The sequence below is a fragment of the Cupressus sempervirens genome, chromosome 3, assembly GCF_028749045.1.
Source record: "Cupressus sempervirens isolate cs-2001-9-10 chromosome 3, ASM2874904v1, whole genome shotgun sequence".
NCBI classification, from domain to species: Eukaryota; Viridiplantae; Streptophyta; class Pinopsida; order Cupressales; family Cupressaceae; genus Cupressus; species Cupressus sempervirens.
The window spans coordinates 791,499,340-791,525,285 of record NC_143120.1 but is presented as its reverse complement, the minus strand read 5'-3'; the positions used below and the strand labels follow the sequence as shown (position 1 = coordinate 791,525,285).

The 25,946-nt window shown below is 32.8% G+C and overlaps 1 protein-coding gene across 3 annotated transcripts; it reads left to right on the top strand.

Annotated features, from left to right (window-relative positions):
* Window positions 1-18,192: 18,192 nt before the first annotated feature.
* Window positions 18,193-22,776, top strand: LOC149569173 (uncharacterized). 3 transcript variants are annotated; one of them, XR_016362715.1, is made up of 3 exons: window positions 18,701-21,472; window positions 21,761-21,845; window positions 22,081-22,776. XR_016362715.1 is itself a non-coding variant. In XM_089821937.1 (2 exons), the coding sequence occupies exons 1-2, from the start codon at window positions 18,907-18,909 to the stop codon at window positions 22,449-22,451; spliced, it is 2,937 nt and encodes a 978-aa protein (XP_089678063.1). In that variant the 5' UTR covers window positions 18,193-18,906; the 3' UTR covers window positions 22,452-22,776. The 3 variants fall into 3 exon arrangements, 2 of the variants coding, with proteins under 2 accessions (XP_089678063.1, XP_089678064.1); XM_089821937.1 differs by lacking the exon at window positions 21,761-21,845 and having other exon boundaries at window positions 18,193-21,472; XM_089821938.1 differs by lacking the exon at window positions 21,761-21,845 and having other exon boundaries at window positions 18,722-21,554.
* The last annotated feature ends 3,170 nt before the right edge of the window (window positions 22,777-25,946 follow it).

The following is a 25,946-nucleotide window of genomic DNA, read 5'->3' as shown; positions in this document are numbered from 1 at the left end:
ATTAAAATGTATAGAACAACTGAGAGTGGGTATGAATTAGTTACTCAAGGTCCATAAGTACCATTTGAACAATCAAATATTTAAACATTATCTATTTTGCTTAAACTGTTGTAACTTGATCTCTAGTGTAATTTGAACAACAATGTTAACTATTAGTTCAATGTCCTAAAATAATAGACTTTGTTGAATGTAAACATGTAAATATAAAACACCATAAAACATTCAACACAAGTTTGACACTAGGATTTAATGTGGAAACCCAATTTGGGAAAGAACACTAGGAAAATGTCACCATTTTTTCAATCTCTTGAGGTGAGCTTTGTTAAGATCCAATATTGTTAAAGGTTACAATACACATTGTTAAATGTGACCTTGTTAGATGATTTAATCACCCTATTAGGAGTGGCCTTGTCAAAGGACTTTGTATCATTCCATTGGAATATCACCTTGTTAAAGGATTTACATAGACTATTAAGTCCTTTAATGACTATTAGGTCAACATTTGATTAAAAGGATTTCATTACAAATTGTTTGCAATGATTAGAAATAAAATAGTAGGGTTTGATCTATATGATTACAATTCACTTTTGTAGTTTCATATCTCTGTGCAGTTCTTGTGATGATTCCATGATAAGCCTTCCTTGTCACCTTTTTCCTTGATTTTCTTGGCAACCCTTCAAGCATTCAACCTTCTCTTCACAAAAAACTTAAGCCTTCTACTTAGATTCACTTATCAACCTTAATAGCTTTTTGTCATCTTACTAGAAATTTATCGCATGCACACAACTTCAATGTTCAATTCTCTTCTTCACATATATCATTCACGCTCATCACTACACTCTTCTAAATTTCATCTCTATATATCCTTAAATAGGTAATTTTGGTCCTTTTCCATTTTTGCAATCACCATGGATCTTAGGGTTCGTGATTTGATTCATTAGGTTCATTGTATCTGTACATCTCCTTCTTTTCTAAAAACTTCTCATTGAATTTATCTCTTAAGATCATTTATCTAATCCTCTCCTTGAATTAAATGATCCAACTTGTCAATCCTTATCTTCAACATTCTTTCCATATCCCAAGAAATCAATTAAGGTGGCTAGAAATCATGATTTCTCATATGCATTCAAAATATGGTTGCTTGACCAACACTAAGTTTTGATAATCACTCATCACTAGATTGCTCAGTCACTCTAGAAATTTTGGCTCAACATCAACACTATTTTCTCAGTCGATATTGATGCTTAGTCAACATAAATTTTTCTTGACACTTACTGCAGCTCGATTGATACTAGCATCACTCGGCATGAACTTCAAAGTTCCTTGATCTTATACTTTATTTTTTAGTCAAGCCTTACATAAGTGATCTATCTTGGCTTGTACTATCAAGATTTGAACATCAACATGATTTAACAATCACTTTATCTTTTCAAAGTTGAACTAATCAAATGTCCATTGTAGCTTCCTTTTCATAACTCAATCTTTCCTCTAAGTGATTTTGTTATGAGAAACTTCTCAAGTCCTCTTCATCAATCAAATAAATATGAGATTTAGATTAGATAGAAACATGTCTCATTAGTAGACTTGACATCATATTGTCCCAATTATATTTTCCAACACTAAGATGTACTCTAGGTAATGACCTAACTTTGGAAGATGTGATTGGCAAACATACTACTTTTGAGATGTCAAATTTTGACAATTTCACTCCTACTTCTATTGAATCTTCTTTTAAATCACAACTGGTTATTCAAAAGAAAGGAAATGGAAAATATGTAAAAGGTAACAATGATGCTTTTGATGATGAACTTGATGAGCTTGAAGCATTGATGGCTAGAAGACTTCCAAGAGGTAAAGGGAAATACAAACGTAAACATCCTATAATCTATTTTTCATGTAACAAAGTTGGTCATATTGTTGAAAGGTATCCTAACAGAGAAGACAAGGATGAAAGAAAGGAAGACAAGTACAATGGGAGAAGAGATGATTGAGAAAACAAAAGAAACAAGAACTACAAAGACAAAGCTAAGAAATCATGTTACATTGTTGAAGAAGAAACTGATAATGAATCTAAAATTAATGATCAAGAAGTCTATGTTGCTATAAAAGAAGATTTTGATGAAGATGAGAAAACTACATTAATTTCATATGTGAACAAAAGTGATAGGTACATAATTGATAGTGGTTGTTCAAATCACATGATTGGTGGTAAAAGTAAGTTTGAGAACATTGGACCATACAAGGGTGGCTATGTTATGTTAGTAATGATGTACCATATTTTGTGAAAAGTAAAGGATCAATACAATTGACTAATAAGATCAAATGTGACTATGTATATTGAGTTGAAGGACTTAAATATAATTTTTTAAGTATTTCATTGTTGAACAAATCAGGCTACAGAGTTGAATTCCATTATAGAAAGGAAAATATAGTTGATGTTGATGGTAAACTAATTGGAAGTGGTGACCAAACAAGAAGTAATTTTCTCTATCTAGATTTATCTGATGAGACATGTCTATTTGCACACTATGAAAATTTTGGCCATAGTTGAAAAGAAGACAAGAAAGAGTCTGAAATGCTTCGAATCACATAGAGGTGGTGAATTCATTTCTAATGAATTTAATATATTATGAAATGATTGAGGAATCAAAAGATAGATGTTGACACCTAGGACTCTTCCTCAAAATGGAATAGTTGAAAGGAGAAACAGATCAATCATGGGTTGTGCTAGAACATTGATGGACAAGAATGTATCACAAAAATATTAGAGAGAAGCTATAAGTATAGTTGTTTATATCTTGAACAGATTGCAAGTCAAGAAAGGTACAAATGCTACACCTTTTGAATTATGGTATGGGTATTCTCCTAATGTAAACTATTTCAAAGTTTTTGGAAGAAAATGATATATACTCAAAGACCATACAAATGGAAAACTTGATGCTAAAAGTGAAGAAGGTGTATTCCTAGGTTATTCCACTAAGAGTAAAGCTTATAAGTGTTCAATGTAATGCCCCACCATGGAACCCAAAAAAAATTAACCTAGAGTTTCACTAAGTTTGCCAAAAAAAAATTTGAAAGATAATAACTTAACAACAGCAGATATAATATAGTAGATGTATTAACATACACATATACATAAACAACACATAAATAGATTACATCTCTTAAGGGTCTCACGATGTTGAATCATATTTAAGTTTAATTAATACTAAATCTAATATGTAACAAATCCACATCAAGAATAACTACAAGTATGAATCTGTTTAAATAATATATAATTACAGGATGCCACTTGGCAATAATCAAAATGCACAATCATCCATTGTACAAGTCACAGGGTATGAAAGGCTGAAAGAATATACATCATAAAATAGATTACATCATCTCATAAGATCTTTGAAATCAAATACAATACAATAGAGCATAAACATCCATTATAGTACAAAAGAACAAAATGAAAGGTACTACATAATAGGGAACTCCAAGAATGACATCAAACTTTCGAATCTCAATGGTAAAAGTAAAAAACACTACCACTTGATCTCATGAAACCTAAATGGTCCACTCCCACTGTGCTAAGGAGATAGTCTCAAGTCCCAAATAGGATAAAAATCCTAACAATAATAACCAACATCTAGGTCAAGAAAAACTTAAAAGAAATCCATCTCAAAGGTACCAAGACACAAATGACATCTAAACCCATAGGCAACAAAGACATGTAGGAAATATACTATGTAAGTGGGCAAGTGTCATCACATGAGCCAACTCTAACATTATCCTAGTAGCCTCTCTTGACTCCCCCCAAGTATCTCTATGTGGTACCAATATCCTTTTGTAGAGACAAGGAATACTAATGAAGCAAGGTCACAACCAAGCATCCTCTCTAATCCCATCCTAACCTATACTAGTACTTGAGGCATGGGTGAGGTTCATTTTAAACCCATTTGATGAAATGTTATCATTTATTAAAAAAACATACAATGGATTACCTAGGCAGCCACTCTAATCTTTGGCCTCCATTGCAAGCCACTTCCCACAATACACATAGATTACCTACCCTAGGCTCTTAAAAGGTACAAATAATAGAATCACAGTTTCACCTCAGCCCTTTACAAGTGACTGTAAACCACCTATAGATAAAACATAATAATCACCTCGGTCCTTTACAAGCAACTAGAAGGCACCTACAAACCAATCATAACAATCACCTCAGTCCTATACAAGCAACTAAAAATCATCCAAAGACAACTAATCGATAACTCAAAGGTTACACTAGGAAAACCATATCAGTCACCTTAATTCTACACAAGAAAACTAAAAGTACCAAAAACATCCAAACAAACTCATCATAGAAAATATGTGACACATCTCCATGGTTAGGTATAAAAGATCATATACAAAACATCATCATGACATCACATGACACTACCAAAATAGTAACTCCCAGCCTCTATAGACGTACAAAATTGGTCAACACTCTAAGTCAAACTGAACCCCAACATGATAAACATCATACATCTCATAAGAGTTTTAACAATTATTTTCATAGTTTGTTAGGTTTTCAAAACACAAAGATTCAATAAAGAAATAGGGTTGCAGTTTTCCATTTTCCCTAGTGTTGATTTGCTAATGTTTTCTAGTTCACAAGAATAATAGATTCAAAAATCTTATTAAAAGTCAATTAAATATGACATTGAACTATCAACCAAAACTCAAGTTTACTAAAATAATCATTTTCTCAATTTCAATTTATCAATTTACTTTCCAAATATGTTTTAATAAGTAGAAATCCTTAATTTAAATATTATTTAGATTCATCAATAATCAACTAAATTATTAATGATAATAATTATTTATTATTATTAAAATAATTTAACTAATTTTATTAATAAAAACAATTTCTTATCTATTAATAAAATTATTATTATTATTATTATTAACCATAGTAATATTTATATTAGGCAAGAGCCTACAACACAACGATGAATTGTGAGCCTCTTATCTGAGAGGTCTTGGGTTCAACTCTACACAAGCTTAATATTGATAATAATTGATCATATCACATAATAATGAACCTTGGCTTTGGCCTCTTACCGATAAAAAAAATTATATTATTTAATAATTTAAAAATATTTAATAAAACTTAATATAAAAAACATTTATCTTAATTAATATATTTATTAAAAATTATTAATAACATAAAATAATTTTTTTTTCTAAAACTAAAAATTAAAACACGCTTATCAATATCATTTATAGCTCGTTGACTCTTACTGTTGATGATAGCACTAGTTGCTTAGGTAGCCTTGGCTGTCGCAGAAACTACGGTGTTATTGGTAGCCCTGGTTGCCTTTGCAGTCGGCAACCCAAACAAGAAGGGAAGGGGGATGGGGGGAGTCATGGCCCCTGCTCTCCCTGTGTGTGTGTGTGTGTGTGTGTGTGTGTGTGTGTGTGTGTGTGTGCGTGTGTGTGTGTGTGCGTGTGTGTGTGTGTGTGTGTGTGTGTGTATGTGTATGTTTTCAAAACATAAAAATGTTGCCCCCTCCTATCATACAAAATTTTAAATTTTTTTAATATGTAATATGTGATAAAAGTTATCATGGTAAATACTTTTATTGTGGTAATTTTTATTATCATATTTTTTTTAAAAACATTCTAATGCAGAGTTAATAGAAAAAAATACAAATAACCAATCAAATTTCTCATCTCAAATTTTGATTTCTTTCCAAACCTTGCCCGAAATAAAATACCAATATCTAGGGTTTCAACCCAAATATAATTTAAAACAATTTCAATCAGACATGGAGAAGATAGATATTTTTAAGAATGAATCTACTGTGTAAAACCCACAAGATCCTACCTGAATCTGATGATAAGACAAAGAATGCATGAAGCTCGCAAGCAATTTCCTCTTCCTTTCAAAACCCTCTTCTCGAAAATTGGCTCCCCAAATCTCGGTATCGACAAATGAACTCTAATTTCCTAATAAAGAATTTTTCCCCAAATTAGGGCTTCAACTGTGTAATCTAACAAAACCCTTTTCCTTAATTACTTTATTATATTTTAACTTTTATGTACAACCTTTTTGCAATTTAATTAAAATATCTTTATTAAATCAATTTCTTTCATTCTTCAAATAATTCTCAAGACATTTTTAATAAAATATTTATTAACTTAAATAGTAATAATATTTAGATTTTATTATTAAAAATTAACTCCTAAATATGCTATTATTAAATTAAATAAATATGATTGCACCAAAATTAGAACTTTAACTATATCTTTAAATTTAATTCTTTTATTTAATTAATTTCTCACTTAATTAAATATAATTAAATATAGATTTTTCTTTATAAAATTTCCATAAAATTAAATGATTAAATACTCTTTTAATTTGATTTAATTATAACAAAGAAACATCACAGACCCACGAGACTAAATACAAAAAGCTATTATAAAGTACAAAATATTATATCAAACTCAAGGGTCAAAATCATGAATTTACGTCACTTGACAAATTTGGAAGGGTAAACAACTCAGATACTTGTCCTACTTTCTAGGAAAATTGGGTTGAGATTAGGATTTGGATGCAAGAATTATCTCCCTACTTATACCATTAAGATACTGCAATAGGGCACACTCATCCTAGCAATTAAGGGAAGTCAATGCCCAATACCTACAATCTGCATAAAATTTGAGCATGTACATACACATATAATTCTAAACTAAATAGACAATTATGGGGAGTGGTGCATTGTGTAGATCCTAACTAGTAGGTGACTACGACTCCCTCCCTCAACCACATCAAAAATGTCAAAGATAAAATAAAACAAACAAATACACCATACACATGCAAGTATGGGGTAAGTAACAATAGAACTACATATAAATCATCAATCTAACTATCATCATAAGATAAATGAAATCACTGTATGAACATACATATATCATCATCAAGATAATCATGAACACATGAAATAACTAAGTAACTCATCAAATATATCAACTGAGTATGAAATAACATCTAATCAAATTTGGTAACCAAGTACCAATAATCATAAAATAGAACATAAAACTAGCTTAAATAATCTGGTAATACATCATGAAAAGTCAACTAGGGGTAGGCATTTCCACCCCCATAGACTTAGGATTACTCCTAGAAACCTACAAGAAAGATAAAAACTCTAGTACTTATTGTGCAGGTCCTATTGAACTCTTTCTACCTGTAGGAGGATAAGACTCCACTACAAACACCCAAGCAAGAAGAAAAAAATGCCCACGGGTCAACAAAGGCATACTACCTTTAAGAACAATCATAAGAAAATATGTTTGAAATCCAACTCAAGAGTTATACAAGTTTTGCCTTTTTCTATGTTTCAAGAAATCAAGTGTGAAGTTTTCAAGTGTTCATGTTGCAAAAGATACATAACCCTATTTAAGTTTCATTTTAGCTTAACTAGTTAACAACTAGTGGTGTTCCAACATACCCAGACCTCCCAATATTGAAACTCGGGCTTTGATACCAGATGTAATGCTTTGCTAGGGAACTCGAAAGAAATTAACTTGAAGTTTCAGTAAGTTTTCCAAACAATTTTTTTATAAAGATAATAACTTAACAACAATAGATATAATATAGCAGAAGCAATAACATACACATATACATAAGCAACACAACTAATTACATCTCTTAAGGGTCCCATGAAATTGAATCAAATTTAAGTTTAATTAATATTAAATCCAATATATAACAATTCCACATCAAGATTAACTACAAGTATGAATCCATTTAAATAATATGCAATTACAGGATGTCACTTGCCAATAATTTGAATGCACAATCATCCACTGTACAAGTCATAGGGTATGAAAGGATGAAGATTGAAAGAATATACATCATAAAATAGATTACATCATCTCGTAAGATCTCTAAAATAAAATACAATACAATAGAGTATAACCATCCATCATAGTATAAAAGAACAAAATGAAAGGTAATATAGGATAGGGAACTCCAACAATGACATCAAACTGTCAGATCTCAATGGAAAAAGTAAAAAACACTACCACCTGACCTCATGAAACCTAAATGGTCTACTCCCCCACACTAAGATAGTCTTAAGTCCCAAACAGGATAACAAGCCTAATAGTCATAACTAACATCTAAGTCAAGAAAAACTTGAAAGCAATCTATCTCAAAGATAGCAAGACAAAAATGACATCTAAGCCCAAAGGCAACAAAGACACATAAGAAATATACTATGTAAGTGGGCAAGTTTCATCACACAAGCCAACTCTAAGGTTACCTTGGCAACCTCTCTAGACTCTAGCCCCCTAGTGTCTCTATGTGGCACCAGTATCCTTTCGTATAGACAAGGCATACTAATGAAGCAAGGTCACAACCAAACATCCTCTCTACTCCCATCCTAACCTATATTAACACTTGAGGCATGGGCAAGGAAAAAATTGACTCTTATTAGTTCATTTTAAACTCAATTAATGAGATGTTATCACTTATTAAAATAACTTACAATGGGTTGCCCAAGCAGCCACTCTAGGCTTCGACCTCCATTGCAAGCCACTTCCCAACATACACATAGATTACTTACCCTAGGCTCATAAAAGGTAAAAATCATAGAATCACAATTTTCACCTTAGCCCTTTACAAGCGATTGGAAAGCACCTATTGATAAAACATAATAATCACCTCAATCCTTTACAAGCAACTAGAAAGCACGTACAAACCAATCATAACAATCACCTTAGTCCTATGCAAGCAACTGGAAAGCATCCAAAAGACAAATCACAATAATCACCTCAGTCCTATACAAGCAACTGAAAAGCATCCAAAGACAATTGATAGATAACTCAAAGGTTACATTAGGAAGACCATATCACTCACCTTAGTTCTACATAAGAAAACTAGAAAGTGCCACAAACATCTAAACAAACCCATCATAGAAAATATGTGACACATCACCATGGTCGGGTATAAAAGATTGTTTACAAAACATCATCATGACATCACATGAAACTACCACAATATTAACTCCCAGCCTCTAGTAGACATAAAAAATTGGTCAACACTCTAAATGAATCCAATGAGTGCTAAGTGTTCCATTTATTCTCATGAGAGATGGATTCATGTTGAATCACTACTCATGAAACATGGGTCATCGAGTTTGACTCAAAATCACACAGTTAAATCCTGATATTCACATCACAATTTGACTAGCTGTGGAAATCATGTCCTACTTATCAATTGATGAGCTTAAGGGGCTTTCTAATGAATGGTTCATAAGGCACAACACTTGATGAAGGTTTTGCAAATGGGGTTGCAAGCTTTGGGTTTAACTGTGGAGGAAACTCCGTAGTTAAGCGCGCTCAGGCTGGAGTAGTACTGGGATGGGTGACCTCCCGGGAAGTCCCGGTGCTTCACCCCTGTGAGCATCACCTAGATCCAATGAGTGCTAAGTGTTCCATTTATTCTCATGAGAGATGGATTCATGTTGAATCACTACTCATGAAACATGGGTCATCGAGTTTGACTCAAAATCACACAGTTAAATCCTGATATTCACATCACAATTTGACTAGCTGTGGAAATCATGTCCTACTTATCAATTGATGAGCTTAAGGGGCTTTCTAATGAATGGTTCATAAGGCACAACACTTGGTGAAGGTTTTGCAAATGGGGTTGCAAGCTTTGGGTTTAACTGTGGAGGAAACTCCGTAGTTAAGCGCGCTCAGGCTGGAGTAGTACTGAGATGGGTGACCTCCCGGGAAGTCCCGGTGCTTCACCCCTGTGAGCATCACCTAGATCCAATGAGTGCTAAGTGTTCCATTTATTCTCATGAGAGATGGATTCATGTTGAATCACTACTCATGAAACATGGGTCATCGAGTTTGACTCAAAATCACACAGTTAAATCCTGATATTCACATCACAAACTTATTATTATTAACCATAGTAATATTTATGTTATTTAATTATTTAATTAAAAAAATATTTAATAGAACTTAATATTAATTTTTTTTTAATCTTAATTAATATATTTATTTAAAATTGATAACACGAAATAATAATTTTAAAAAAAAAACTAAAAATTAAAACACACTTACCAATATCATTTAGAGCCCGCCAGCTCTTAAAACTAACGACAGCACTAGCTATGTAGGCAGCCATGGTTGCCTTCACACCAATAGCCAAAACAAGAAGGAAAGGGGGACGAGGGGAGTCATAGCCCTCGCTCTCCCTATTTAAAATCTTTGTTTTCTTAAATAAAATTTTTTGAAACATAAAAATGTTGCCCCCTCCTATCATATGAAAATTTCACTTTTTTTTAATATGTAATATGTGATAAAGTTATCACAATAAATATGTTTACTGTGGTAATTTTTATTTATCATATTTCTTTTTTTTATTTCTAATATAGGTTTAATAGGAAAAATATATGAATAACCAATCAAATTTCTTATCTCAAATTTTGACTTCTTTCCAAACCCTACCTAAAACAAAATACTAATCTCTAAATTTACAAAATGAGGGTTTCTAATCTCAATTTATTTACAGAGATTTTCGAAAATAAAGAACAATCAAATTCATACACAAGGGGTTCGATCCAAAAATAATTTGAAACAATTTCAATCAGACACAAAGAAGTTAGATATTTTTAAGAATGAATCTATTGCATGAAACCCACAAGATCCTACCTAGATCCGACGTTAAAACAATGAATGGATGGAGCTCACAAGCAATTTCCTCTTCCTTTGAAAATCCTCTTCTCAAAAATTGGCTCTCCAAATATCGGTATCAAGAAATAAACTCTAATTTTCTAATAAAGAGTTTTTTCCCAAATTAGGGCTTCGATTATGTAATCATGTGAAACCCCTTTTTCCTTAATTACTTTATTAAATTTAAATTTTTGCATGCAACATTTTTGCAATTTAATTAAAATATCTTTATTAAATCAATTTATTTCTTTCTTTAATTAATTCTCTAGACATTTTTAATAAAATATTTATTAACTTAACTAATAATAATATTTAGAGTTTATTATAAAAAAAATGTACTCCTAAATATGTTATTATTAAATTAAATAAATATGATTATGCCAAAAGTAGAACTTTAGCTATATCTTTAAATTTAATTATTTTATTTTATTAATTTCTTAATTAATTAAATATTGAGTTTTCTTTATAAAGTTTCCATTAAATTAAATCATTAAATACTCTTTTAATTTTATTTAATTATAATAGAAAGTCATCACAGACCCACAAGACTAAATATGAAAACCCATTATAAAGTATAAAATACTAGATCAAACTCAAAGGGCAAAATCATGAAATTTACGTCACTTGATGAAGTTGGAATGGTAAACAACTCAAATGCTTGTCCTACTTTCTAGGACAATTGGCTTGAGGTTAGGACTCAAGAATTATCTCCCCACTTATACCATTGAGATGCTACAATAAGGCACACTAATCTTGGCAATTTAGGAGAGTCAATGCCTGGTACTTGCAATCTACATAAAATCTAAGCATGTACATACACATATAATTCTAAACTAAACATGGAATGGTGGGGAATGGTGCATCATGTAGATCCCAACTAGTAGGTAACTACAACTCCCTCAACCACACCAGAAAAGTCAAACATAAAGTAGATCAAACAAGTGCAACATACACATGCAAGTATGGGGTAAGTAACCATAAAACTACATATAAATCATCCATTTAACTATCATCATGAGATAAATCAAATCACTATATGAACATACATATATCATCATCGAAATAATCATGAACACATGAAATAACTAAGTAACTTATCAAATATATCAACTGAGTATGAAATAACATCTAATCAAATCCAATAACCAAGTATCGATAATCATAAAAAATAACATAAAATTGGGTTAAAAGAATCTTGCAATACATCATGAAAAGTCAACTAGGGGTAGGAATTACATTTGAACTCTAACACTAACAAAGTTGTGGAAAGTGTAAATGTAAAAATTGATGAGTATGCAAAAAAAATGAAGTTGAATGCAAAAAAAAACTTGGAGACTACTATTCATTCATATATGTGAATGATAATTATCCCAACACCCCACTTGAACTAATGAACAAAGTTGTAAATTAATAATGAAATGGAAATGTTGAGTTGCAATAGTCAATTGTTGAGCAATATATTATGGGTGCCGAGCAATAGCTAAACGATGTTGAGTGATAAGTAGAGGTATTCAAACATCAGAAAGACAATGTTGAACATGTAGAACATGAATGATCACATGTATAAAAGAGAGATAATGAGCTTGAAATCATTCTTTAAGATGAGCCTATTGAAGAACAAAGAAGAAAATAACCTATACTAGAAAAATGTGTGAGAAGACATCATTTACCTGAGGAAATTATTGGAGATAAAGAATCTAGTGTAATGACAAGAAAGAGACTTAGAAGTGATACATGTTTACTTTGTGAGTTTGAGCCCAAATCTATGAAAGATGCTTTAGAGAATAAAGCTTGGATGCAAGTAATGAATGAACAAATTGAACAAATTGAAAAGAACAAAGCATGGACACTAGTACCTAGACCTCAAAAAAAAAATGTTATTGGAACAAAGTTGGAATTTCTTGAACAAGCTGAATGAAAATGGTGTAGTCACAAGGAACAAGGCTAGACTGGTATGCAAAGGATATGCACAAGAAGAAGGTATTGACTATGGGGAGACATTTGCCCCTATTGCATGACTAGGAGTCATAACACTACTTGCATATTTTGTTTAAAAAGGATTTAAGGTATATCAAATGGATGTCAAATCTACATTTTTGAATGGGATAGTTGAAGAAGAAGTATACATAGAGAAGCCTCAAGGTTTTGTTGACCCCAACAAGAAGAATATGGTGTGCAAGATGCACAAGGCTCTATGTGGTTTGAAATAAGCCCCTAGAGCATGGTATGAACAAATACACAATTATTTGGTGAAGATTAGATTTGCAAGAACTAATTATAACAACAATTTGTACTTGAAGACTGGTAAGAACAAAAAGGTATTGTTGTCTGAATATTTTTTTAATGATGTCATATTTGGAGGCAAGGAAGCATTATGAAAATCATTTGTTGATGAAATGAAGAAGGACTTTGAAATGTCAATGTTTGGTGAGGTCAAATTCTTTTTTGGATTACAAGTATATCAAATGAAGCAAGGCATCTTCATTACTCAATTCAAATATATCAAGGAGATTCTAAAAACTTTTGGAATGGATGAGTCAAGACTAGTTAGTACTTCTATGTCTATTCCAAACAAGTTATCTAAGAATGATGATTCTACTAATGTGAACCATACATTATATAGATCAATTATTGGAAAATAACAATATGTTGTCCATAGAAGACTTGATATTGCATTAGTAGTTGGGATAGTTACAATATTTTCTGCAATTCCTAAGGAGAATCACATGATGGTAGTGAAAACAATACTAAGATATCTGAAAGGGACAAAAGACTATGGATTGTATTACAATAAGAATGATAGGTTTGAACTAAAGGTAATTATTGATTTTAATTGTGTAGAAAATGTTGATCACAGAAAGAACACAAGTGGAGGTACATTCTTTCTACGAAAGAGGTTAGTTTCATAGACAAGCAAGAACCAGAACTACATTTCTCAATCAATAGCTGAAGCTAAATATGTCGTAGCAGCAATAAATTGTTCAAATATCATATGGATCGAAAAATTGTTAAAAGTATAAAGGAAGAGATTACTGATCTAGTGGATATCTATTGTGATAACACTAGTGCTATTAACATATCAAAGAGTCATGTGATATGCACAGAAACCAAGAATATTGCTATCAAGTATCGTGACTTGAGAGAGAGTTCAAGACAAAGAAGTGAAACTAGAGTATATGAACAATAAAGAGAAAATAACTTATATATTCACAAAATCTTTACCTAAGGATGCTCATAAATTTCTAAGAGATAAGCTAGGGGTGATTCCCTTCAACAAAGCTACTTAAGCTAAGATGGTGATCTACATCAAATGTGTTGATCAAACTATCCTACAAATTGATGAAGACAAACCTACTTTAGAAGTTTCTTAAGGTAGTGATGGGGAAAGAAGAATAGAATGATGAATTAGCCATACATAAATGACAATTGAAGAATTTAGAACTGACATGAAGATATTTACATGGAAAAGATGCATGAGTCTAAATCTCTTTGGCATTGTTGTCAAAGAGGAAGATAATGCAAGTCAAATAACCATGCAAAAGGAAGAGATTACTAAGAGGGAGATGTGGTGAAGAAAAGATTAGTTACCAAAGATTACTACAAGATAGTCAGAACAAGATGAAAGAGGGAGATATGGACAAAATAAAGAGGGAGTTGCTCGAGATGATACATGTTTTGGATTGGATGGTAACTAGAGGTGTTGTCATCAATGCCAAAGAGGGATATTGTTGGAAACTATAATTGGAACAATTGTTATGCTGCCATTGATGTAAAACCTTATTGGTGATATAGTTTGTTATCTAGTCTAAGCGTCATATCTGTTTGATTGATGAAGAAGATTTAAGAAGTTGGTCATAACAACAACACCTAGAGGAAAGGTTGAGTTATGAAGAGGAAACTACAAATAGACACTTGATTAGTTGGACTTTGACAAGATAAAATGATTATTTAAATCATGTTACAAGTGGAGAAGATAGTAACACTAAAGTCTTGAAGAAATGGTCAAAGGTAGACCAAATGCATAGGCTTGACCGATCAACGACATAGAAGATTGAAGAATTTGAAGTATAAGCTGAGTGATGCTAGTGTTGAATGAGTCATAGTAAGTGTCGATTAGAATTAATGTTGAACGAGCATCAATATTAACCAAGTGACAGTATATATGTCGAGCAAGAAATCTATTAGCAATCGAGAAAACCAAGAATGACCAAGTGTCAGAACATAGTGTTAGCCAAGGAACAAAATTTTGACAGTTTATGAGAAATAGAAATTTCCAACCGATAGAGTTAATTTCTTGGGATATGGAAAGTGTGCTGAAGATAAGGATGGATGACTTGGAAAATTTAAATCAAGGGAAACCATGTTTGTGCGTTTCTATGTAAGGATTCATGAAGAAGCTTCTAGAAAAGGACAGGATGAACAAAAGGAAAACAAATTCATTAAATATGTTGAATTTGGTCATAATTCTAAAATCTACAGTGGTGTTTAAGCAGAAAAAGATCATAATTACCTATTTAAGGATTTGCAAGGGCTAACTTTAATGAAGGTTGTTGAAGGTTGAAATAGTTGCTGATACTACTGATTGGTGAATTTAAGAAGAAGGCTAAAAAGAGTTGAGAAGAGGAGAAGTGTGATTGCTTGAAGGGTTGCCAAGAAAATTTGAGACTGAGATGACAATGAGGACCAGACAGTGAATCAGCTTGTGAGCCAAACTGAGATCTGAATTTGCAAAGTGATTTTTACTTCATAGATCAAAACTTATTGTTACTTTCTAACCATTGTATCAGTAATAGTCATATGTAAATCCCTTAATCAAGGTGACATTCTAATGGAATGTTCTAAAGTCCTCTAATAAGGCCACTCTTAATAGGGTGATTAAATCCTTTAACAAGGTCACATTTAACAATGTGTTTTGTAACCTTTAACAGGGTTGGCTCCTAATAGAGCTCAATTCAGAAGAGTGAAAAATTGGTGACACGTTACTGGTGGTTTTTCCCGAATTGGGTTTCCACATTAAATCCTAGTGTCAAACTTGTGTGGATGTTATTTATGGTGTTTTACTGATTAATATTTACATTCTCTAAGTCTATTATATTTAGGATAGTGGACTACTAGTTTATATTTATAAAAAGTTGACGATAGAAGACAAGCTAATGAATGATAAGATCTGAAGTTGTTTAAGTGTTGGTTTGTTCAATTGGTACATCTGGACCTTGGATAAATGATTCACTCCCCTCTTAGTTATTCTAAACATTCTAATAGTTGTTTCATTACACCCAGTAGAGAACTTTATCGTATAATATGATAGATCTGCCTATTGTATTGCCTTTAGTTTCAAGTTGTATCTTCCACCTTATAGCAATTTATCACACATAGTACATGATTATATCATACTTCAAACTTCCATCGGCCCCTTCGTAGAGTTCCATCATATTGTCTAACATTTATCTAGCCCTTTACATAGTTGTATCATACAATCCAACTCTCTATCAAAAACATTTCCATGGATCCCAAAACTATCAAAACTAATTTCTAGTGAATGAATCTTTTATGTACTATGTCATTTGTCCTATTGCAGCAAGTCTAGAGTCATGCTTCATTAAAAAGAAAACTTGATTCTAGTAATCACTATTCTCGATTAGTAACTTGCATCAATTATCTTCCTCATTCACCCAATCTATCTCATCTCTCACTTGTTCACAAGTGTCAAACATTAGGTATTCAACCTCAACTCAAACACCTCCTAGCAAGTCATCTCGCTTGATCTCATCAAGGATAAGTTCTCACCTTATTTATTAGATAGAGAAGTTAAGAAACTCTAGCTACATATTATTCTTTAATACTCTTTTCATGCTTAAGTACAAACCAAGAATCAAAGGAACCAAGGAGAAAGCTCTAAAGTTACTGAAAATTTTTGTACACTCCCGTATCTTGGATAGTCAACCCCCTAGTTGGGTCTCTTCGAATCTAAGTCCAAATCTAGATCAGAATCATCTATCCCCAAGTTCAGCCACTAAGAACACAATAAAACACCTTAGCCTATTTTGTTTTTTGCATTGATAGCTACATTCATAGGAAGACTTGGTTTAATAATGATGGGAGGGGCATGATAACCCTTACCTCCATGATTAGACATTGAAGAGAAGGAATCCTTATTAGTGTGATGAACAAACTTGGTACCCGCCAAGATCAATACCTTGTCTCCAACTGCTTGCTTAAAGAAATTTTCTCTATTTTCTAAGACCACAACATCACCAAAAAATTTGAATTTTTTTTTGACTAGTGGTTTGAAGCCTATAAATTGTTTGAGAGGGAAGAGAGTAAATGTATGTAATGTCCTACTACAAAGGATAGCCTCTCGCACGTGGGGATGGCCTCTCGAAACTCCTAAGAACCCTTCTTGATCAACTCCTCCAATGATATTTATTTTTTATTTTTTATTCAAATCAATTTGAAACAATTTGATATTTTCACTTCAAACAATTAAGTTTTGGAATAAAAATCTTTAAAATCTTTAGTTTAACTAAGCTAGTGACACAATCTAATAACAATTTTCAAGTTATAATGGTAGATGTCAGTGGTTATCTGAGACTTTAAAATTAAAATGTTGAAGTTATAATAACCCTAAAATGAAATTGAGCAATTTAGGTACATTGGGTTGAAATCTATGACAAGGGTTGGTGGAAGAAAAATACATTAAATAAAGTGGCCCCACACATTTATTTAATGATTAATTTTCTATAAAGCAAGTAGTTCTATATTTTGTGGATTTATCATGTCATAATCATCTAAGAGTTTTAACAGAGTCATATTTCTAAGACTTGAATTTTAATAAACGATGTAATCATTAGACATACCATCATCCTCATTTATTGTGCTTAACTAATGAAACACACAATTCGACTTATATTGGACTTATAGTCTAAGGATAAAGATGCATAAGAAGATTATATTGAGATTCACAATATAATCTATACTTAATTAGATTGTTTATTTTAGATTTATAAAGATTGTGCTATTTTTAGTCTTCACTTCTTTGAAATTGTTTTCATTGTTCAAACTAAAATGCTCATTTTCATTGTTCAAACTAAAATGCTCAAAGATTCAATCTTTATAGTTATGGTGGAGACTTCATGTCTATAAAAGTATTATGTATAATGGGTTGTGTCAAAATAGGTGGTAAAGTGGCAACCGATTGATAACAAGGAAAAAGTTGATGAGTTATGAAAATATTTAAGGTAGAAGTAATGATACATCTACATATTAGAAGCAACGATTGAACTTTACCTTGTGAACATAAGCTCTTGATGGGTCCAGATGGAATAATAATAAGTGGACCCTATAGAAGAAATAAATCAAGTGAAATTTTAGATAAGCCACCAAGTCAATGCTTGGAATGTGGTGTTCAGATTTGCCCCACCAAAGGATCACCATTTAAGCTCTTTGACAAACAAAGAAAACAAAGGAGAAAGCAATGGAGATGCGATCTTTTTGACATTTGAACCTGATTTGATTGTTGAAGCCTCCCTGGACTTTATTTAGCTCGATTGGATACTACCAATCTTTCCCTCCGATCATGCCATATTTCTGCCTCATCCCCGGGACTTGCGCACAGATGAACAGTTTTGAATCATCATGACATCCACCCATACTGGGACAAAAAATTGCATTAAAACACCAAAACGAATGTCCACCAAAAGACAGGGTTCACATCAAGGACACAATAAAGCTGGTGAAAAGGTCTTCATGGCCATGTACATCATCACGTTGTGTGCTCCCCGGACAATGAATTTCAGCTGTTCCAGATGGAGACATGGAGATTGCAGTCAAAAGAATTTTCACATTGTATTTACTGGTTGTGATAGTGCGGAGGACACATTGATGATAAGGCTGGATTTGGATTTTTTGCACTAGTGGAGCGCTTCGATTCGTACATCGATAGAAGCCTTCACGGCCGCTCCAAAAATCGAGTCTTGATGTTTTTCAGCCTACCAAAAGTCTTAGGTGGGATTGTGAATGATGTTGAATCAAAATAATGAAGAACAAATGCAATGTAAGATTCAAATTCACAATCCTTAAGAATCTAGTGGTTGTTCATCGATAATGGAAAGGCGCTTGATAATTCAATGTTGCCAATCTAGTGAAAATTGTTGAAACAACAAACTTGAAACAAAAATGGTGAGCAGAGTTCTGTTTTGGATTGCATGCTTGATTGCCTATGGGCTGCCATGGATAACCGGTGTTCAAGCTCTTGCTGAGGAGGCCCAGATTTTGCTGGAAATGAAAAGAAGCGTGGAGGATCCATACAATGCACTGAACAATTGGAAAGACTCCATTGACGCACCTTGCAAATGGGATGGAATCAGCTGTGACAATACTACAGGTATGGTCATCGAGATCACACTCGAAAGTAAATTTATTAATGGTCCCCTCTACTCCAATATTTGCAAATTGAAGGATTTGAAGAAACTTCAATTGGGATTTAATAAGCTTTATGGGAACTTACCCTCAGATATTATGAACTGTACAAAGCTTCAGTCCCTGAATCTCACAAACAATTCTCTATCCGGAACTTTGCCGGACTTTTCCCCATTGAAATCCTTGCAGCTTCTTGACGTGACAATCAATAAATTCTCGGGTGAATTTCCTCTCTCTGTTGGAAATTTGCCTAATCTGAAGTTCCTTTACCTTGCTTCTAATCCATTCAGCCCTGGAAAAATACCCTGGCAGCTCATGAATTTGAAGAAACTAAAGGAGCTATACTTGGCTGACTGCAATTTGGTAGGAGAAATCCCAAATTTTATTACTAATTTCACAGATTTGGGCCTTCTGGATCTCTCTAAAAATTTTCTGAAGGGATCTATTCCAAAAGAGATCTTCACACTCGATAAACTCTACCAACTAGAGCTTCAAAAGAACAATCTTAGTGGAAATATACCCCCTGAACTAGGAAACCTCACGGGGCTAAGATATTTTGATGCATCTAAGAACATGTTGACCGGAAATCTTCCCGAAGAGGTTGGGAATTTGATTAACTTAGTTTCTTTTGAGCTCAACATGAACAATCTTTCTGGCCAAATCCCTGAAAGCTTTGGGGACTTTCCTAATCTTGAAGGCTTGTCATTGTATCAGAACAATTTCACGGGCCAACTACCAGAGAAGCTTGGGAATTTATCAAAGTTTAACTTAATCGATGTTTCTGAGAACCATTTCACCGGCCCACTGCCAAAAGATATATGTAGAGGGGGTAACCTGCAATACTTTCTCGTTATTAGTAACCATTTCACGGGAGAACTTCCAGAATCTTATGGATCTTGCAAAAGCTTGATACGTTTCAGAGTAAAAGCCAATAACCTAAATGGTAGGGTTCCCAAAGGGATTTGGGGTTTTCCAAATGCCATCATTGTTGACCTCAGCTTCAACAACTTTCATGGCGGACTTGGTGCGGAGATCAGCAATGCAAAGAGTTTAACTGAATTCTACATTAACAATAACCAATTCTCGGGAATTTTGGTGCCGGAGATTGGAATGGCCTCGCAATTAGTAAAACTTGAGGTGCAGGGTAATCAGTTTAAAGGTTCAATCCCGCAAGAAATCAGCAGCTTGAGAAATTTGAATGAAGTGTATTTGCAGGAAAATATGTTTGAGGGATCCATTCCATCCGAAATTGGCTTATGCACTTCTTTGGTTGTTATTAATCTTGCCGAAAACCATTTGAATGGATTGATTCCAGAGTCTCTTGGATCCATTCAAGGTTTGAATTCTCTAAATCTTTCAAATAACAACCTCCATGGATCAATTCCAATCAGCCTTGGTAAATTGCAGCTAAGTTTTCTTGACTTCTCTAACAACCATTTATCTGGCCCTGTTCCAAATACCCTATTAAGCAGCACGAACACTAAAAGCTTCTCAGGAAATCCAGGGATCTGTGTCGAAAGATCTAACAGAAACAGCAACCTAATTCAAACTTGTGAGGGCTCTGATCATCTTACAAAAGAATCCAGAAATGTGATATTCATATGTGGGTTCATTGTTGGGACACTAATGTTCATAGTAGTGATTGGCTTGATATTTTTTAGGAAAAAATGCTGGCAAAATCAAGACGACTTGAGGGATAAGAGGGTAAGTTCATGCTGGAAACTCAAATCTTTTCATAGAATAAGTTTCAGTGAGAAGGATATTTCTGATGACGTGCTAAAGGAAGAGAATGTTATTGGAAGTGGTGGATCAGGCAAGGTTTATCGTTTGGATTTGCAGAACAATTTAACTGTAGCCGTGAAGAGACTCTGGCCAGGAAACATGAATAGTAGTTTCAAGCAAAACGATCTGAACAAGCTGGTGAAGGCAGAAGTGGATGTTTTAGGGATGGTGAGGCACAAAAACATTGTGAAGCTCTATTGTTGTTTATCAAATGGCATTTCAAATCTTTTGGTATACGAATACATGCAGAATGGAAATTTGTTTGATGTATTGCATAAAGCCGCATCAAAGGGAAGTGGTTTGCATTTGGATTGGCCAACAAGGTACAAGATTGCACTAGGAGCAGCTCAGGGATTGGCATATCTTCATCATGATTGCTCACCTGCAATTGTTCACAGGGATGTAAAATCAACCAATATTCTGCTGGATAACTGTTTTGAGGCAAGGATTGCTGACTTTGGCATTGCAAAATTTCTTCAAGCTGGCAGAGAAAAGGATCACACCTCTGCTTTTGCAGGAACCTGTGGTTATATGGCTCCTGGTAAGCTCGAGATGGTAGTGCCCTTCCATGTTTTGATGTTTAGGCATAGCAAAATCTCTAATCCCTGAGACCATTTTAGCAGGTTTGCAATTAATTCAAATCTTCAGGCCTATAAATATGGAATTTTTTCGTTGATAATATTTACTGAATGTAAAAAACAGAATGACAACTGTCCAGCCATCAGAATGCACCATGGTGTCCATGGATGGCTGGTATAGAGCTGAAGTTTCGACTTTTCATTGACAAGGACTGATGTTATCTTCTTCGTAACACCATTGTCTGAAACAGATAACAGCAGTCCTCATTGATGAGAAGTCAAAACTTCAGTTGTATATCATCCAGCCATGGATGCGAGGGTACATCTTCATGGCAAGTAAGCTTGAGTTTGGTGGTCATATGTATCTAACTACAAAATATATATTTTGGAAAGATTGTCAATATATACGTGCATGTATGTATGTATGATTTTATGTATAATATGGCATGTCATGATACTGAAAGGGTAATTTTGAATTAGATAATTTTCCTAATAGGAATTGCTTGATGGGTAAGATCTGAGATGTAAATTTAGGTCTTATATAATACTAACATCAGTTTACACATTGCAGAAAGTGCATATTCTTTTGATGTCACTGAAAAGAGTGATATTTATAGTTTTGGTGTGGTTTTGTTGGAGCTTGTAACTGGAAAAGAACCAATTGAGTCAGAATTTGGTGATGGTAAAGATATAGTTTACTGGACTTCACATAAGATTGGTGGGAAAGGCACTTTTGAGGTTTTGGATTCAAGGATTTCTAAATCATTTGAGGAAGAAATGTTTGAGGTATTGAAAATTGCAATACGATGCACATGCAAACTCAGAGCACTACGACCCACCATGAGAGAAGTTGTCCAAATGTTGTTGGATGTTGATCCTTGCAATATAAATTTGAAAACAAACCAAAAAGGTAAAAATCATGTTATGTATTTGGGACTGTGAAATGATAGTGTATCTAAATTGATGGAGATGTCAACATGTGACACACATCACTTAAGTTAGTTATATTAGGTCATATACACAACTTGTATAATTAATTATATTAGGAAATGAGTAGGTTTACCTATATTGAGTTCACTTATTTAGCCTTCTATTATATAATAAGAAGGTTTGTATAAATAAAGTGAACATCATTGTAAGGATATGTTGAATAGTGCTCTAATTGTTTTAGATTTCTTGGAGAAGCATCTTCCATAGAATATTGTATGGTATTGTCTTAGCTCAAGGGTTTACTCTAATGGATATCAAGATGTCTATCTTTCAAATATTTTTTCATGTGTTTGTGACCTCTCTTTTACTTTATTTTATTTATAATACCATTTGCATGGAATGTATCTAGTATTATTGAAGCTTTGATTTGGACAAATAAGAATGAAATCTTAGTTTTAATATTTGCATATATTTAACAAACCATTGTTTTTTTACATTTTTCCCATTTTAATTACTTAAGTTAGAGAGTCATTTTCATCTACAAAGCAGCAAATCAATTCTCAACATTTTTTTGGGCAATATTGAATTAGCTTTTGTGAGTTTAGAGTTCTTCATTATGTTTTCAAAGTACGACCTTGTAAATTGCAAGACAAGAAACACGTTTGGCTTTGGAGCTTATGCTCTCTAACATATATTCCTCTTAGTTTTTTCCAAATTCTAAAATCTAGAGTGTTTATGAAGGAAATATCAAAGCACCCATTGTCTAGATTTGAAGTGTTTAGAAGTATTTGTGAGAGACTTATGGAAACATTGAGGCACTTACCAAATTCACTTCTTGTTACTTTTCTTCCTATAATAGTGACATCAAGAGTCAAGTAAGTTGTAGTAAAATATTCAAATTGTTTTGCTTTGCTTTGAGTAATTTGCTTTAAATGGGTTTTTGGTGACACCATGAAAGGACCTTCAACAAGAGAGAAGGGAAGAAATATGGCCATACCTAAAACGTCATCTAAGAGATGATCCAACATTAGAAGAAATGAAGGAGACTACCGCAAAGGTATAAACCAAATTGGTTAAAGATTTAAAAATATTAGCAACACCTTTTGAGTAAAATCTAGTAAGCTACACAACAATAGATGGAATGGATTGCTAAAAAATAGCTATGGATGAAGCATTCAAATAAATATATTCTCAAGACATGTGTGGCATTGAAAAACTCATAGAATGCTCAAACCACTAACTCTTATTATTTGGAGATGTCAAAAGGTGCACTACCTAAAAGAGGTTATGTGTTAGAAAATGTGTCTACACTTTACTCCTAATGTCAAGGATACAAGATATAATGTTTAGGGTACAAAATATAAAAAACACTTAAAGGGGTATAGATATCATTTTCTACAAAAGTAAAATTCTAATTTGTTTAACATTAATTTCCAAATAATAGGGACATGAACCTCTTCAAGATTTATAATTTTAAAAACATTTGATAGTTCCATCTATTGCTTATGTTATTTATGGGGTGCTTGAGATGAAGCTTTTGATAGGGAGTTTTATTGATAAATTATAATATGATAATTACTCAAGATCTCTAGGTGGTCACATTGTAAGAGCTACTACTTCGAGTCTACAAGTGTATTATAACATTTTACTATTGAATAATAAAAGGTATTTCTTTTGAGTCTGAAATTTCTCCCTCCAAAGACTTATCGCTTTTGTAATTGTATGATAAGTTTATTTTTCTTTCACAAATAACTTCTCTCTTAATTTTGTTGTGGGTAGTATTCTTTTACACCATTAATCTAATTGATCCTGATCATTGATAGTTAGCTAGCCATAGATGAGAAAATACCTAAATATTAGGTAATATACCTACCCATGTATAAATGAATGGGATTGATGAAATGTTTTAGGATATGCTAGATTAAATTATTATTCAACTCATGATTATTCATCACTGATGCATCTATTATTTTAAATAAGTTTGGAACTGTTAGAGATTAATGAAATATAGATGAGTAATTTTTCAAATGCAATACATCTAAACTTTATATCCCTGGTCCATTAATAATGTAACAAATTATGTGAAATATACATGGAACTATAGTCATAAAATATGACTCACATCAATGTGCATTACATACCAAACTTAGTGTGAAAGTTCCAAAGCTAAATGAATTGAGTGATCTCATTAATAACCCCATAATGGTCATCCGTAGTAGAAAAGAAGACAGAGAAATAATAGACTATTTCTTACATGAACAGAAGATATAACATTAACCAAGATAGAAGCTATAATTTTAAGGGGCCTTGTAAGTCTAATATTTTTTTGTCCAGTCTAAATATGCACCCATATTGCCATTAATTCTAGTTTTGTAATAAATTAAGAGATTGTGAGTAGCCTAAATATAATGAAGAATCTATTTAGTTTCCTTCAAATATAACTCATATGGCTCTTGGGTGAATTGAGAGACCATGTCTACACCATATGAAGTATCGATTCAAATAAATTAGGCTTCCAACAAGGTACTGATAAAACTATGGTAAAAGAATTGTTCCCCTTGACCAAGGACTACTCTTTTGCCTCTACCATTTTCATCTAACCCTCTTCCTTTGCAAAAAAAATGTAATGTAGGAAGCTCCTCTGTCCAACCCCTTCTACCAATACACTCAACACCCTAGCATCCTACAAAAGTAGTGCCTGAAAAAGCCTAGCCTTAAAAGTACCTCTTGTCAAGCTAGTCCTAATATACCTACCCACATGACTATTATGTTGGAATCGATAGAATAGGAAAGGAAGGGCCTAAATTTGTTGCCAAAAAAGAAAAACTTAGTTCAGGAAGTGGGACCAAACCCTGCCAAAGGTACAATAGGGAATGCATCTGCATTAAGGAAAATACTCACTTCTATAATACAACAAGGACAACAACCTTGGTTGGACAAAATTCCAATTATAATAAGGACAAAAATCCAAAAGGTGGACAATAATCCATTGAGATGATTTTATCGGAAACATTAACTATGCCAATACACTTCCTTTGAAGAACAACATTAATTAGATTCCACTCATACCTCTTCTTTGATCTCTCCTCTGACCAAATATCACATTCACAAACTCGCAGTATACCAATCTCCTTACTACACAAATTGAATTCACAAATAAATTAATTTACATATACAAATCTCAAGCATATTTTAGTTCATCTCAATTTAGGACCTAATACAATAGTAAATTACATAAACCAATGTGATTCCATAAGTGTAAGCTACAATACATAGAATCATTTACAACAACAATAAAAATGCTGATAATTCAATAGATATTCCAAATAATCATAAATATGTTTTATGACTGAATTAGCCAAGAAATAAATTCGCTTCCTCTATCCATCGATCGAACTAAATTCCATGTCAGTAATCTTTTAAAAAATGAAACATAAGAATACATGTCTCCATACACTATGCAAAAGTGCACCATCACAACTTTCCAAACCAAAAATGGACATTGCC

Bases quoted from the DNA above. Each gene is read 5' to 3' on its own strand.
- LOC149569173 (XM_089821937.1), top strand. From the start codon at position 18,907: ATGGTGAGCAGAGTTCTGTTTTGGATTGCATGCTTGATTGCCTATGGG. The intron at 21,473-22,080 runs GTAAGCTCGAGA...TACACATTGCAG, and splicing joins CTGTGGTTATATGGCTCCTG to AAAGTGCATATTCTTTTGAT.